The sequence below is a fragment of the Artemia sp. Qi Xiang Cuo genome, chromosome 3, assembly GCF_049724085.1.
Source record: "Artemia sp. Qi Xiang Cuo chromosome 3, ASM4972408v1, whole genome shotgun sequence".
NCBI lineage: Eukaryota > Metazoa > Arthropoda > Branchiopoda > Anostraca > Artemiidae > Artemia > Artemia sp. Qi Xiang Cuo.
The window spans coordinates 7,468,191-7,486,029 of record NC_142796.1 but is presented as its reverse complement, the minus strand read 5'-3'; the positions used below and the strand labels follow the sequence as shown (position 1 = coordinate 7,486,029).

General features: G+C 34.5%; 1 protein-coding gene across 1 annotated transcript in view; it reads right to left on the bottom strand.

Annotated features, from left to right (window-relative positions):
* Positions 1-17,839, bottom strand: part of LOC148953711 (unconventional myosin-XV-like) — a 548,203-nt gene that overhangs the window by 372,433 nt on the left and 157,931 nt on the right. Inside the window, exon 9 of the mRNA XM_089108456.1 lies at positions 8,242-8,396. Coding sequence (XP_088964582.1) covers positions 8,242-8,396 — 155 coding nt within the window. The remainder of the gene's footprint in view (positions 1-8,241; positions 8,397-17,839) is intronic.

The window sequence follows — 17,839 nt, the reverse complement described above, 5'->3', positions numbered from 1 at the left end:
CTTTTGCTAAATGGATATCTCTAGATTTGGTTATGACATAATTTACAAATTAACTTACGTAACTAACTTCTATATTCGTATATGTTTCTCCTGGCAAAAAATACAAAGTTGCAGCTTTTTGCAGATATGAGCTTGAAACCTACGTAATAGGATTTTCTGATACGCTGAATCTGACGGTGTGATTTTCATTAAAATTCTTTCACTTGTAGGGGAAGTTGCCCCCCTCCTTAAAAAATCGGGTAAATTTTCTCAGGCTCGTACCCTTTGATGAGTAATACTAAACTTAATAAAATTTATATATTTAGAATCAACATTATAAACCCATTCTTTTGATACATTTATTGAAATAAAAATTCCGTTTTTAAAAGTTTCGATTACTATTGAGCCGTATCGCTTGTTTTTTTTATTGTTTTTTTATTACGTATATATTATTACGTGTATGCGGGGGTTCTCCCCTTAGTCAATACCACGCTCTTTACGTTAAAAGTGAAAAAAAAATTTTATACACAAACCCCTGAATCACAAAGGCCGTTTAATTAGAATAGATAGCTCTTTTGAAAGCACTAAAAAAACTGTAGCGTAAAGAGCGAGGTTTTGACTTGGGGGAGAACCCCCTCACATACGTTATAATTTCTGTTCGTTTTAAGTTCTAATGTTGCTTCTTACTTTCAGTTGAAAAAACTTGTTTTGTTTTTTTTATTTAATTTCTGATCTTTTTTTAAGAATGCTGGAAAATCCGGTGCCCCCTTCATAGCAATGTCCCTTCCCCCATGAAAACTTCCTTCGTGGAAAGATCCTCCCACATAGCCCCCCACCCACCCACCCCCCTACTACTGGAAAAAATCCCCCTGGAAACGTCTGTATTCTTCCCAATAACCAATACTATATGTTAACATTGGGTAAAGTTCATAACTTTTAGCCCTCCCCCTGGAGACTTCGGGGGATCAAGTCATCCTAAAAGACATATTTATCATATTTTCGACCATGCTGAACAAAATGGCTATCTCAAAATTTTGATCGGGTGACTTTGGGAAAAAAATAAGCGTGGGAGGGGGCCCAATTGCCCTCTAATCTTTTTGGTCATTTATAAAGAGCACTAAAACTTTTAATTTGCGTTCCAATGAACCCTTTCTCGATATTATAGGACCATTGGGTCGATACGATCACACCTGGGATAAACAACAACAGATAAACACGCATCCCTGATCTTTCTTCTGGCAAAAAAGGCAAAATTCCACATTTTTGCAGATAGGAGCTTAAAACCTATACAGTAGGGTTCTCTGATTATATATTTGAAATCAGCATTAAAATCTGATTCTTTTGATGTATCTATTGGTATTAAAATTCCGTTTTCTAGAGTTTCGGTTGCCATTGAGCCGGGTCGCTCCTTACTTACAGTTCGTTACCACGAACTGTTTGATTCATTTTAATTTAAGACCAATATTCATAATGATCATATCAAATAGAACTACAACGTGAGAATCTATACAGATTAGTTCGTGACAGGACTCAATATTTTAATATATAAATATATATATATATATATATATATATATATATATATATATATATATATATATATATATATATATATATATATATATATATATATATATATATATATATATCCAAGGGAGGTTAGATCGATGGAATTCTCTTGCAGTGGTGGAGCGAGGGGGAGCAAGAGGGGCCTCGGTGTGCTACTTACAGAGAGGGGTCAAATGGTCTAAAAAACAAACATTACTCGATAGTTCTTATTATAATGGACTTCTGGAAAATATATTTTAAATTTAGTGTGTATATATATATATATATATATATATATATATATATATATATATATATATATATATATATATATATATATATATATATATATATATATATATATATATATATATATATATATATATATATATATATATATATATATATATATATATATATATATATATATATATATATATATATATATATATATATATATATATATATATATATATATACTTGGAGGGGACAGGGTGAAATATTTTTCAGAAAAATGTTAATTTTTTCAGAACAATAGAAAAAATTAACAGCAAGAAGAATAAGGGGGACAAGACAAACAATACACTTGGGAGTGTTGATATGCTTGCTCCAAGAAGAATCCACAAGGAAACATTGGATAAATCATAAACGATAGAAACAAAGAAGAAGGAAATACAAAAGAAAGGGAGAGAAAAAGGAAAAGAGAAAAAGAGACAGGTTAGAAGAGAAATAAAAACAGAGAGGAAGAAATGGAGAGATTTTGAATACCTTACACAAAGAAAGGATCAATTTAAAACCAAACTTAACAGTAAAGTGGGGTAAATTTGCAATTACAATTATGAACGAAAGGTTAAATTTCTCCAGATAATAGAAGAAACAGTAGGAGAAATAATGTAACTAATATACTAAATAAACTTTTGCATTAATTTGCAAAATTTTGCAAATAAAATTTATTTGAAAATAGCGCGATTAAGCTTTGACACTAAAAGTGAAAAAAGTTATTTTATTCTGGAGCGGTATCTCAATAGAAAAGCTTATGTACCCTCAATTTGGAAAAGACATAGGAATTTGGAGGGTGTTCATTTTGGGGAATTAAATTGGCCAAAAAATACTATGATAAATATAATTTTTCCCGATGTTATACAACGATGGTGTAGAAAATTTCTGATATATGAATGCTTTTACTTATTCGCACATTTATTTAAATCAGTCTATCTACGAAGTTGACCTTTGCAGAATTCAGGGTTATAATGAGAGAAAGATTGAGTTTGCTACGGTACGTTCTGCGGATGAAGGACGACACATCGTCAAAGATAGTCCTTTTAGACCAACAATCTAGGGCCAAACGAAAAGCAGTTCGTCCCCGAATGGGATTTAAGGAGATCGTAAGGAAGGATTTAAGGAAACTTAGAACTTCTTGGGAGGATGTGAAGAGGGAGGCTTTAAATAAATTGGGACGGAGGGGGAGCGTACGTATTTGGCCTCAAGCGGCTTAGTGCTAAAGTGAGTTGTTAGTAGTAGTCATCTGACCAAGTCAATTTACCGTTGGTTTTCTTGGGGGTAGGGGTGTTATACAAGAGTTTAATTAACTCGTACATTCGAAAAGATATTCCCTAAAAATAAGGACGAAAAAAAAGGACAACACATTTTCTGCCGCAAGGGACTAAATAAATTTTTAATAGGCAAACCTCATATTGAACCTCGAAGATCAGTCCTGGTTGAACTTCGCTGAAGTAAGGATGATGGGACTGGTTTAAGAATTTTAATTTTAATTTTGATTGGTCGCATGTTGTTGCAAGTCTCTTTTCTTTTATATATTTACGTTTTGCTGAAGACGCCCCTTGGACATAGGGCCGAAATATTCATTCAAATTAAAATTCCACTGTCTTACAAAAGGAATTCCCTATTGTTCTTCTTGTTTTTGATGTTTGTGATGGAAAATTAGTGGGGTTCTTCGTCACTATTTAAGCCTCATATTACCAAAAAAGTGCCCAAAGTATACCGAAATTTAGTAAAACCTTTAACCAAACTACGTGTTATTAATCGCGTTGTATTAAAAAACAGAAATGTATAACAAAATGTGTCTTTTTTGCTTTTTGCCAAAATTCTTTAGAAAGGCTAAAATTCTTTTGTTTATTTTGCTGAAAGAAATACCTATTTTTCTTTAGCCATATAATATAATCAAATGCAAATTTCGGGCATTTGCTAAGTTTCTTTTCTGCTTGACACATTTGTAAACAATGGAAATAAATACTTCAGATAGTTCGGTAAAAGCCTCCTTCCCCTCCTCCAGAAAAAGAATTGTTTCGCAAAAATTATTTCAATTGACAGACAAATAGAAAAATTAGATTTTGGTTAATTTCAATCTTCTGATTTGCTTTTCAAAGCAAGAAAATACAATACAGCAATTCAAAATTGCAAAGAAAATTCTACAAATTATTTTTATCGATTTATTTCTGCATTAAAAATCAATACTGATTTTTTTTTTATTTATTTATTCTATCTGCTATTTTTTCTGTGAAAATTCTCAGATTGACCTTCGAGTGGCTCAGTAATCAAAACAGTGGCGAAATGAGAGCGTTACTTGCGCGCCGTGATGGCGAAGCCTGCTTAGCTTTACATCCAATAGTCTCGACTTGGGAAAATTGTTTCCAGATCGATATTCAAGAGAGAATAAGAATTGACTAGACCTGGAAGGTGAGTTCAAATTCCTACTATAAGGTCTTTATGGCTAATATTTCTAGCGCTAAATTCAAATTATTACACTCTTGACTTTAAAACAACTTAAGAATTTCACTTTTTTTAATTAAGAAATGAGCATCAGATGAGTGCTGATTGAGTTAAATTTGTATTTCTTTTTTTATCGTTCAAAAGTTGATTTTTTTTTCTCTTGTGTTTTTACTTCCTTTTTTTCTTTTTCTTTGCTCTGTTTCTTTTTGTGTTTGTAAGCTGGCAAAAATAAACCTATCTAATCTTAAATATTTAATGTTAATTTATGGAAATAACTTTATTGGGACGATTGAGGTGTGGTCAATTTTTAAATAGCTTGGTAATTCAGTCAATATTCAAGCTAATTTTAGCTAGCCGATCAAGTCTCAGACTCACTTTCCATGTCCAATGGATTTCCAATGGAACATAATGGATACGTCCAATAATGGAATATCCAATTGAATGTATATTGAATTAGCAAACTGGTATTTGCTGTTAACAGACGGCTTGTGGTAACTAGTACCATCTAATGTTGGTGATTTTGTAAAAACTAATATAGATGCCACTATAGTCTCTTTAAACAGCTGTAAAGGTCATTTTGAGTGCAAGTATAAACCTCTTTTTTTATTTAATACATCGCACCAGTAATTTTGGGTTTTAGGACTTATCAATTTTCAAATAAAAACAAATGGAAAATAAAACGACCAAAATGCTACCCAACAATCTATCTGTTACCCGGCCTGCTACTTCAGTGCTACCCAAGCTGCACAAATCCAACCCACCCTAACCCTTCCTAGCCCGCAATAATCCAACCAACCTGCTACTCAAGTAGCAGTACTACCCAACTAAAAAAATAAATTTTCTTGTTTTTCAAGAGGATTTTTATAAGCCACCAGCTAAGGGTGATAATCTGAATTCCACAATACTCAAAGTGACTTTTCTAATAATAGAGTATGAGGTTACTATTGAACCTACATGCTATTGAGGTTAATTGAGTTCGCAAGGTGTCAAATCACAACCCAAATTAAGATTAACTGTTTTTGTCTGGCCTAAATGGTAAATTAATTGCAAGAAACAGGCAAACTATTTCTTATAAGAAAAGTAACGAAATGATTACAATTTAATTGAAAATAAGGAATTGCTTTTAATTATTCAATTTATCAAGTGTATTTTGCAATTGAACAACTGAAAATTTTGAACTACGGAAATTTTGCAATTGAACTACTGAAAAATATCTAGAATTTTGATGCTAGAATTTAATGCAAGAATTGACAATTCATAGAAGTAAAAATCCCCTTTCCGTCTTTTATTTTTAGTAAAAAGGTTATTGCACAAAATTATAGTTTATCAAAAATTTATTGTGGCAAAAAAAAAAAAAATAATAATCAAGTTTACAGAGACAAAATATGTTTTGTCAATAATGATATTTGCAGTTGAAAATTTTGCAAGCGAAACCATTTTGCATTTGAGCCCAAGGGGTACTGGACCCATATCAAGGGGCAAAAGGTAAAAGAAAGGACCAAAGGTGTTCCAGTTGCAGTGATAAAATATCAAACTACAGCCTAAAAATATTATAGGCGAAAATCAAGATGAGGGGCTTTTAGCTATCTTGAAAAATAATTAAGTTAGGAGAATGAAACTTACAGGAACAAATTCAGGGCTTAAATTGTGCCCCTTGAAGTTGTCTTCAAAACTCTTAGATATACTCCTTCATTTTAAGGCTTGAAAAAATGCAGAGGATCGGTTTATACGTGTCCTAAATTTGGAAAACAAAATATTTTCCCTGAATTTTGGTTTGAGTTTATTTTTCTTTGACTCTAGACACGATACTTTGAAAACAACTCTAATACTTGAGTAGAATTTTATCCATGTTAAGATTCTTTCCCAAACTTAAGACACACATTTCCAGATTCTTTAAAACCTAAAAAAGTTAGCCAAGTTATGAAGCCCAAGAGACTTTTGGGCCTCATTTCTACTGTAGATCTATTTCTGAAACATTTAATTTTACACCAGAAAGTTTATCCAACTTAAAGAAAGGTTACTTCTCTTTGGAGACAGAAGACGCAGATACTTGGGAAGACCTTTGATAATCTGGTGTGGAAATGTGGCACACTTTAAAATTGTGGCACAATTTAGGCTCTCGGTGCATCCCTAAAAGTGCCATTCCCCTAATTCAACTACTTTCCAAGATAGCATACCGTCTCTCATCTAGAACGGTACCAAAGAGCTTTGTGGGTTTTATAAAGTGAGATACGATAATAGAAATAACAGAATGAAAAATAGGAAAAAAATTAGAGAAATGGTAGAAAAATGTTAGCTGAATGAAGGAAGAAATGATAAGAGAAGGGATTAAAAAAACTGGAGAAATGATAAATGATATGAAATGAGAGAATGTGCTTCTTAAGTTCTTTCCGGGCACCCGTTGTCCTGAATGCGAATTTTAAAATCATTTTGAGCTTCAAAAAAATAATAGCTCAAAATCTGATATGGGAGATAAATACAAAAGACTTAATACATATTTTTTTAGTTTTTCATTTGAAAGTTTGCTTTGAGGATATTCAGTTATGGGATGGGGAGCCTTGGATTCTGATGAGAATGGGAGCGGATGATGAGAAGGAGGAGCGTTCGTAGCTCCTCCTTCAACGTTAGCTCGGGTGGCTTTAAAAGCATTTGCGCCACCGTTATATTTCAGTACACTGAATATTGAGCTGCAATTATTGAAAAGGGCAGATATTTTAAAAAATGGAGAAGTAATCAAATTATGAAGAGAATAATTGAATTTATATGCAGAATACTAATAATTCTTGGGGTTTCAAGGGCTGCATATATAGATAGCACCCATCTTTGGTGGATATTTCAGCTAAGAAAAAAAGTCATCTTCCTCTTTTGTAGCCTTTCTTAGCCTAAAAATGAATATTTTTAGTCAGTTTATTACCAGGAAGGAAGGGGGGTTAAGCCTGAATTCTTTTATAAAGCCATATTATGATTTTGTTCAAAATTAGTAACACCTCTGAAATTTACCCTGACGCTGCAATTGTAAGCATAGTTTACTGGACAATTTTTTGGGGGGGGGGGGCAGAGGGAAGAGGGTGGTAGAATACTTCGAAACGGACGTGAATATTTATCTATGCGGTGTCAGGTTTGTCCAACTACTTAGACTTAGTTCCTCCCACGCCGTCTGGCACATAAGGCGATAACGGTGCCTCTCCATGACGACCTCTGAAGTGCTTGAGACCACATATCTTCAAAATATATCCTCGCCAAAGTAGCCTCTTTCTCTAGGGATCGGCCAAGAGTCGTTCTCTGTCGTCCACGTCTTCTAATGACGCCAAACATCATAGGGGAGCCTGCTATCGCCCATACGGACCATATGACCTCAAAATAGCGCCATCTACTACTTAGGATTCTTTCAACTATTAGCGGTTGTTCCGTCCTTTCACGTATGGTGGCGTTCGTAATTCTTTCAGGTCAGTGGATCCCCAGGATGCGCCGAAGACACTTATTTTCAAAACATTGCATCGTTTCTCAAGCTGTTTCGGCAGTGCCAATGTCTCGCATCCATACGTTAGTACAGAAAGGACGTTGCTATTTAGGAGTCGGAGTTAGAGCTGAAGAGAGTACTCAGCGTTTTTCCAAACTATTGTTAATTTGATAAAAACACTGCCTGCACAAGTAATGCGTGTAGTAATTTCACGCTCGAGACTTATGTCAGATTTGATAAGGCTTCCAAGATACTTAAATTCTGTAACCTCATCTAGCTCATCTGAACTAACACCAAGTGACTGGGCCGGGGTTGTATTTACGTTGTTACGCATAACCTTCGTCTTTTGAGCACTAATTGACAATCCAACTCACCCGGCTTTGTTCGAAAGCTCGGTGATGTTCTGTTGCAAGTCTTTTCTTATCAAAACTCGAAAATAAAATAAAAATAAGGAGAAAGCCTTAAACATCTGGACGTTTCAGAGGGGGGGGGATAAGGGTCAGTTTTTAGTTTTGAAATCTCACCGTTGTTTTTGTTGTCAGAGCCCTCATTATTCCATCTATTGACAGTTGTAGGAGATGACCCGCCCACTTAATTTCCGCATCTGAGCCAACTTCGACTCCTTCTTGACCATGCTTCAATGGCTTTCGATGGAAGTAAACGTTGCCAAAATGTAAAACTGGAAATAAAAAAAATAAATTCATCATAATATATCAAACCTGAAAAGTAGGTATATATATTCTATTTTGTTATCGATTTATTACATTCCTTTTAAAAGGAACTTAGATATCCTCAATTGCGCCCAAAATAAATAAAAGACAAAGTATAAAATCACAGTATTTGAAACAAGACAAATAAATAAAGAGAATTAATAAAAAATTAGAATAATTAAAAATGAATCGAAAAGGGAAAAAACAAAGAGAAAAGGGAATGAGATAATAAACTACAAGGAAAAAAAATCAATAAGCAACACAAATGAACAAAGGAATAATCCAATTAAAATAAAAATAACATTAAACATTGGCATATCCAAGGGTTTTTTTCAGGGGGGGGGGGTATTCGCCCTTCCAAAGTAAAAATTCAAGTTAACTTAGGGTATAATATTCCTTTCCCTGGAAAATCACCCCTTCTACCACAATAATAATTGAACCCAGTTCTGTTTTGTATAAGGTATTCAATTTTTTTGGAAGGAAGCCAAAAATGTTGCTACGAGAATTCTAACACAATAAATTTAGCCTGGGCAACTCTTACACCAACTTTCAGGCCATTTTCCGTTTCGAAAAATATTTCATAGTATAACCCTAAAAGAGGGGTGTCACAGTCCCTGAATTTTTTCCAACTGATGTTCTTGTCCTGATACAACCGTTTTTCATCCTCTTGCCTGTCAGAATTCACGCATCAGGTTATGCAGGCAATGACTACCAATTACAATAGGTCAAATGTTCACGGCCAGAGATCGTGTTAATAATTATTTAGTGGATCCAATACTGGCTATACTGTATAATTTGAATAATAGTTATCTGCATTTTCAAGTTACTAATAATAGTATAGGAAGTAGACGATTAGTTACTAATCTTATAACTATTCATCAATTTTGAAGGATTTGGAACGTCTACTGGAAATTGGAGAGAGGAAATTGCATTTATAATTAGAGGGATGAGAGACTTTGTTGAAATGAGGGACGGAGGAGGAGAAAGAGTAGAGGGTGTTTATATTAGGTCAAACTAATTTCCGTACGCAAAAGAGTAGAAAGGGTGAGGAATAAAACAACAGGATCTGTTAAAAGGACTTGATTTTTGAGACTTTGAGGATGTTGTCATCGATTTATGTTGACCCAACTTACTACTCTACGAAAAAACCTGTTATACCACAAACAATGTCCTCTTTCACTTCCAAGGGAGGTTAGATCGATGGAATTCTCTTGCAGTGGTGGAGCGAGGGGGAGCAAGAGGGGCATCGGTGTGCTACTCACAGAGAGGGGTCAAATGGTCTAAAAAACAAACATTACTCGATAGTTCTTATTATAATGGACTTCTGGAAAATATATTTTAAATTTAGTGTATAAAATTATTCATTTTAAGTTTTAACGTCGTTCCTTACTTTCAGTTAAAAAAACTTGTTTATTTTTATTTAATTTTTGAACGTTTTTGAATTAATGCAGATTTTTATTTTGGCTCACCTTACATGAATAATTAAAACAAAATTTGCATATTAATTTTACTTTTATTTGTTTAAATTGCTCTCTCGAAACTTGTTTAATTTTATTTAAGAACGTTTTTATTAGTAATAAATATACGTAACTTACGAATTAACTTCCGTAGTCAACTTCTATATTCGTATATTTTTATTACGTAGCCTATATTAGGGGTCTTGCCCCCTAGTCAGTACCTCGCTCTTTACGCTAAAGTTCGAATTTTGTTCCCATTCTTTAAAAATTACCCCTTAATCACAAAGGCCGTTATTTAGAATAAATTAAATAAAAAAAACAAGTTTTTTAAACTGAAAGTAAGGAGCGACATTAAAACTTAAAACGAACAGAAATTATTCCGTATATGAAAGGGGCTGTCCCCTCCTCAACGCCTCGCTCTTTACGCTAAAGTTTTTTATTGTTTTAAAAAATAAAGTTGTGAGACAGAGTCAAACTTTAGCGTAAAGAGCGAGGCGTTGAGGAGGGGACAGCCCCTTTCATATACGGAATAATTTCTGTTCGTTTTAAGTTTTAATGTCGCTCCTTACTTTCAGTTTAAAAAACTTGTTTTTTTTATTTAATTTCTGATCGTTTTTTAGTTAATGCAGCTTTTATTTTGGCTCGCCGTCATTGAATAAGTAAACAAAATTTGCATAAAAATTTTACTTTTCTTTTGCTAAATGGCTGTCTCTAAATTTGGTTCTGACGTAATTTACAAATTAACTTACGTAACGAACTTCTATATTCGTATATTTTTCTTCTGGCAAGAAATACAAAGTTGCAGATTTTTGCAGATATGAGCTTGAAACCTAAGTTATAGGGTTTTCTGATACGCTGAATCTGACGGTGTGATTTTCATTAAAAAAATTTCACTTTTAGGTGATGTTTCCCCCCTCTTGAAAAAATCAGATGAGTTTTCTGAGGCTATCAGCATTATAAGCCCATTCTTTTGATACATTTATTGACATCAAAGTTCCGTTTTTAAAAGTTTCGCTTACTATTGAGCCGTATCGCTTGTTTTTTTTTATTATTTTTTTTTATTACGTATATGTTATTACGTATATGATGGGGTTCTCCCCTTAGTCAATACCACGCTCTTTACGTTAAAAGTTAAAAAAAATTTAATTCACATCCCCCTGAATCACAAAGGCCGTTTAATTAGAATAGATAGCTCTTTTGAAAGCACTAAAAAAAAAACTGTAGCGTAAAGAGCGAAGTATTGACTTGGGGGAGACCCCCCTCATATACGTAATAATTTCTGTTCATTTTAAGTTCTAATGTTGCTTCTTACTTTCAGTTGAAAGTACTTGTTTTTTTTAATTTAATTTCTGATCGTTTTCTAAATAATGCTTGGAAATCCGGTGCCCCCTTCATAGAAATGTCCCTTACCCCAAAGAAACATCCTCCACGGAAAGATTCTCCCGAGTAACCCCCTTCTCCAGCCCCCCTCCCCCCCCACCAGAAAAAAATTCTTCCTGAAAATGTCAGTATACTTCCCGATAACCAATACAATATATAAGCAATGGGCAAAGTTCATAACTTGCAGCCATTCCCCTGAGACCTGTGGGGAATTAAGTCATCGTAAAAGACATGTTTATTAGATTTTCGACTATGCTAAACACAATGGCTATCTAAAAATTTTAATTGGGTGACTTTGAGAAAAAAATGAGCGTGGGAGGGGGCCTAGTTGCCCTCCATTTTTTTTTGTCACTTAAAAAGGGCACTAGAACTTTTAATTTCCGTTCCAATGAGCCCTCTTACGGTATTCTAGGACCATTGGGTCAATACGATTACCCCTGGGGAAAAGAAAAAAAAAATAAATAAACACGCACCCGTGATCTTTCTTCTGGCAAAAAATGCAAAATTCCACATTTTTGTAGATAGGAGCTTGAAACCTCTGCAGTAGGGTTATCTGATACTATGAATATGATGGTGTGAGTTTCATTAAGGTTCTATAACTTTTGGGGATCTTTCCCCCTTTTTTCGAAAATCAGCCAAATTTTCTCATGCGCGTAACTTTTGATGGGTGAGATTAGACTTGATGAAACTTAAATATTTGAAATCAGAATTAAAATCTGATTCTTTTGATGTATCTATTGGTACCAAAATTTCGTTTTTTAGAGTTTCGGTTACCATTGAGCCGGGTCGCTCCTTACTTACAGTTCGTTACCACGAACTGTTTGATAAATAGCTCTTATGAAAGTACTAAACAATCTTTGGCTTAAAGAGCGAGGTATTGACTAAGGGGTGAACCCAATCATATATATAATATTTTTTGTTTGTTTTAAGTTTTGATGTTGCTGCTTACTTTCACTTGAAAAACTTTTTTTTTTATATTTAATTTCTGATTTTTTTTAAATAATGTTAGGAAATCCGGCACCCTCTTCATAGCAATGTCCCTTGACCCATGAAAACTTCCTTCGTGGACAGATCCTCCCACATAACCCTCGACTCACCCTCCTCCCACTACCAGAAAAAATCCCCCCTTAAAACTTCCGTATGCTTCCCAATAACCAATACTATATGTTAACATTGGGTAAAGTTCATAACTTTCAGCCCTCTCCCTGGGGACTTCGGGGGACTAAGTCATCCTAAAAGACATAGTTATCATATTTTCGACCATGCTGAACAAAATGGCTATCTCAAAATTATGATCGGGTGACTTTGGGAAAAAATGAGCGTGGGAGGGGGCCTAGTTGCCCTCCATTTTTTTGGTCACCTAAAAAGGGCATTAGAACTTTTAATTTCCGTTCCAATAAGCCCTCCCACGAAAATTCTAGGACCACTGGGTCGATACGGTAACCCCTGGGAAAAAAAATAACAAATAAACACGCATCCGTGATCTTTCTTCTGGTAAAAAATGCAAAATTCCACATTTTTGTAGATAGGAGCTTGAAACCTCTGCAGTAGGGTTATCTGATACGCTGAATATGATGGTTTGATTTTAATTAAGGTTCTATAACGTTTAGGGGGTTTTTCCCTTTGTTCAAAAATCAGCCAAATTATCTCTGGCGCGTAACTTTTCATGGGTAGGACTAAACTTGATGAACGCTATGTTTTTGAGATTAGTATATAAATCTGACTCTTTGTATGTATCTATTGGTATCAAAATCCCGTTTTCTGGAGTTTCGGTTACCATTAAGCCGGGTCGCTCCTTACTTACAGTTCGTTACCACGAACTGTTTGAAAAGACTGTCTGATTTTCATGAATATAACTTCTGAACGTTTATTGCATGATAACGTTTCATGATCTTTTTGTCTGAAGCTGTGTCATTTTAGCTCCAGAAACCTGCTTGGTGATTGATTTACGTTGCTTTCTGATAACAAATTAAATTAAAAAAAAACAAGTTTTTTTAACTGAAAGTAAGGAAAGACGTTAAAACTTAAAACGAATAGAAATTACTCCGTATATGAAACGGGCTGTCCCCTCCTCAACGCATCACTCTTTACGCTAAAGTTTTTATTGTTTAAAAAAAATAGAGTAGTGAGAAAGTCAAACTTTAGCGTAAAGAGTGAGGCGTTGAGGACGGGACAGCCCCTTTCATATACGGAATAATTTCTGTTCGTTTTAAGTTTTAACGTGGTTCCTTACTTTCAGTTAAAAAAAACTTGTCTTTCTTATTTAATTTTTGAATGTTTTTGAATTAATGCAGGTTTTGATTTTGGCTCACCGTATATGAATAATTAAAAAAAAAATTGAATATTAATTTTACTTTAATTTGGTTAAATGGCTTTCTCAAAACCGGTTTAATTTTATTTACGATCGTTTTTATTAGTAATAAATATACGTAACTTACAAATTAACTTACGTAACGAACCTCTATATTCTTATATTTTTAATACGTATATTAGAGGGTTCGCCCCCTAGTTCTTTAAGCAATACCTTGCTCTTTAAGCTAAAGTTCGAGTTTTGTTCCAATTCTTTAAAAATGACCCCTTAATCACAAATGCCGTTAATTAGAATAAATAGCTCTTATGAAAGCACTAAATAATCTTTGGCCTAAAGAGCGAGGTATTGACTAGGGGATGAACCCAATCATATACGTAATGTTTTCTGTCGTTTTAAGTTTTGATGTTGCTCCTTACTTTCAGTTAAAAAACTTGTTTTTTTATATATAATTTCTGATCTTTACTTAAATAATGCTGAAAATCCGGTGCCCCCTTCATAGCAATGTCTCTTCTCCCATGAAAACTTCCTTCATGGTAAGATCCTCCCACCTACCGCTACCAGAAAAAATCCCCTCTGAAAACGTCTGTATACTTCCCAATAACCAATCCTATATGTTAACATTGGGTAAAGTTCATAACTTTCAGCCCCCCCACTACCAGAAAAAATCCCCTCCGAAAACGTCTGTATACTTCCCAATAACCAATCCTATATGTTAACATTGGGTAAAGTTCATAACTTTCAGCCCTCCAATCGGGGATTTCGGGGGATTAAGTCATCCTAAAAGACATAGTTATCATATTTTCGACCATTTTGAACAAAATGGCTATCTCAAAATTTTGATCGGGGACTTTGGGAAAAAAAAGAGCGTGGGAGGGGGCCTAGTTGCCCTCCATTTTTTTTGGTCACTTAAAAAGGGCACTAGAACTTTTAATTTCCGTTCGATTGAGCCCTCCCACGATATTTTAGGGCCACTGGGTCAATACGATCACCCCTGGAGAAAAAAATAAAATAAAAAAAAATAAACACGCATCCGTTATCTTTCTTCTGGCAAAAAATGCAAAATTCCACATTTTTGTAGATAGGAGCTTGAAACCTTCGCAGTAGAGTTCTATGATACGCTGAATATGATGGTGTGATTTTCATTAAGGTTCTATAGCTTTTAGGGGATCTTTCCTCCTTTTTTCAAAAATCAGCCAAATTTTCTCAGGCGCGTAACTTTTGATAGGTAGGACTAAACTTGATGAAACTTCTATATTTGAAATCAGCATTAAAATCTGATTCTTTTGATGTATCTATTGGTATCAAAATTCCGTTTTCTACAATTTCGGTTACCATTGAGCCGGGTCGCTCCTTACTTACAGTTCGTTACACGAACGTTACAACGAAAGAGGTTCGTTACCACGAACCTCTGTGAAAAGTTTCCTGCCTATGTAATATGGGACACATGTTCCTGGGTTCCCTGGTATAATTTTTCTCCATTGTGTCCCAGTGTACCTTCATATCTACGTCAGGCAAATCGAGCCAAAGGTCAAGCTGACAAATGGAACCAGGTGATATACAGATTACTTGTATAGGGGAATCACGAAGAGACATGCTAGAATTTCCCTGGGCAGACTGCAAAGTACTAGCCTTTGTAGCAACTGTGGTTTCAGCCGTGATGCAGTTACAAGATTTTACGAACAGTTGGAACAGCTATGCTCAAAGTATCATTTCCCAGCTAACCGTGTTTATAATATGGAGGCGACCTATAAGCAACTACGTCACAGGAAAGAGGGAAATTAGTCATAATGATCGAAACTATCAATGCGATGGGAGGCTTTACTCTTCCGTGCCTTATACCTGAAAGGAATTGCTTTCTGGAATGGCTCTTGGATAACACTACTCCAGGTACAAAGACTGTTGCTATTGCAAAGTTCGGAAATGCATGGATAACAACAAAACTTTTCTTTGGCTATTTTGGCTCCTTAAATGCTCCTCAGAACGACCAGTTCTTCAACTTATGGATCACCATGATAGTCACATGAGCAATGAGCTCATTATTTCTGCTTCGAAAAAAATGAGGTTGCAAATACTTATATTCTCTCCACACGCGTCAAATAAGTTACAGCCCCTTGATATAACCGTCTATTCAGCATTAAAATTTATTTTTACCAAGTTATGAAAACTGGCCTAGCAACCATCCTGGGAGACCAGTCACACAATACTCTGAACTTCACGGGGTTATTGAACTTCATGGGGGGGGGGGGGGGGGTCACGGGATCTCTGAACTTCACGGTGTTATTTCCCTAAAAGCTTTCACACCAATTAACATTATGAGTGGCTTTTCTAAACCGAGAATTCATCTCTACAACCTAGATGTCTGGCAAGAATCTGACTTTCAGCCATCTTTTACTCATATCGACAATCCCAACAATCTGAGGTCTGTGTTGGATGGTGAGCAAGAACAGCAGAGTTGTGCAGGTGAAGGGAGTAGCTCATCAGTGCAGGGATCATCAGGCAGGCATCCAGTGCCTCAGACTCGGAAGGCTGACGATTCTGTGGGTGTTCTCCCAAAGAGGGAACGTTACGATGGGAATTATTAAAAAAAAATGCTTTAACAAAAACTGTCAAAAGTCTATCTGAAATACGACGGAGCGCCAAAATACAAGTGATTAGCGTCGTCGACGGTCTAGAGTCTATGACTGAGTCTATGAGTCTATGACTATGAGTCTATGACTGTTACAAAAAAAAAAAGAGGAGCAAGGTCGTATCCAGGAGGGTGAGGGGTTTGACCCCCCCTCCCCTGCGATATGGTTGTCCGACTCTTAAAACGTAAAAAATGAATATAAAGAAAATTTTGATGAATTTTTTAAAGTTTCTTTTTGTAAAATTTTCCCTGAAAAGAAAGACCTTTTGTAAACCCCCCCCCCCCCCCCGAAAAAAAACCTGGATATGACCCCGCAATGGAGATTACCACTAAGAGTGACGCCAGAAATGAAACTGCAATTCTGTTGCAAAATTTACTAACTTTTATTTTCATAAGTTTAATTAACTTCTTGTATGAAGGAGGACGGTGTGCAGCTCAGATTACAAGATCCTATGACACAAGATCATAGGATGCAAGATCCTAGAATAAATTTTAGAGAAGCGTTCCATGATCTTTTTTATGAATCCTTAGCATCCATATTTTATGAAATCCTTAACCAGTATTTATTTTTATGATCATTTTTAAGAATCCTTAGCGACTGAAATAACGGAAATTTGGGACAAGCTCTGTGAAGAGGCAATAGAATAAGCGAAATATTTATGAAACTATTGTTTCATAAATTGTTTCACAAAATTGTTTTTGTGAAACAAAACAAAACAATTGTTTCACAAAAATGTGTGATAAATTGTCTCACAAAAAAAATATTGTGAAAACGGGATATTTATGTAACAATACGCGTAGGAAGACTCCGCAAAATGCCCGACAATTGGCTAAAGATGCTGGACTTTCGTTAAAAAGCGAAATTTCTCGCGTTATGAAACACATTCCTGATCGTCTTCATAAAGAAGTATGTACATGATTAAGATTAATTTCAAAATTGGATTTCTACTTGATGTTGAAAATTTATTAAACAAGGATAATGTTGATACCGACCTTGCAATTAAAGAAAAAGGTGAATTTTATAATACATATATCAATGGGAAAGAATTCTTTATCAAAATATGTGACTGCAAAATGTTACTCCGCGGTAGAAAAGAAACTGAGCCTAAAACTCCATAAAAAATTCTTGTATGGAGAAGATGTTTTTCCAAACCTGAGATGCGGACGATCATTCAGAACGTTAAAATTAATTTTGACATATCTAATACCAACGATTTGACAAAATCGCCTAAGTGACTTAGTTTTTTTTTAGTGGGGAGAGAGAAAAACTTGAAATGATAAACTTTGATGATATTTTTGATGATATGATATTATTATGATGATATAATTTGCTTCATCAAAAGTAAGGAAAAATTATACATTGTAATTAGTTTTATTAATGTATGATGATTACATTATTATCAAATATATGAATTTTCCAAAACTAAGCGAACTAGATCGTTTTTTCAGGCCAGAAAATACCAGGGTGCCAATTTTCCCCCAAAAAAATATGGAGCCATTTTCAAGAAAATAATTGTCTATATATATATATATATATATATATATATATATATATATATATATATATATATATATATATATATATAGACAATTATTGTTCCTTTAAAAAGAGTAGATAAAATATTAACTTTTTATTGT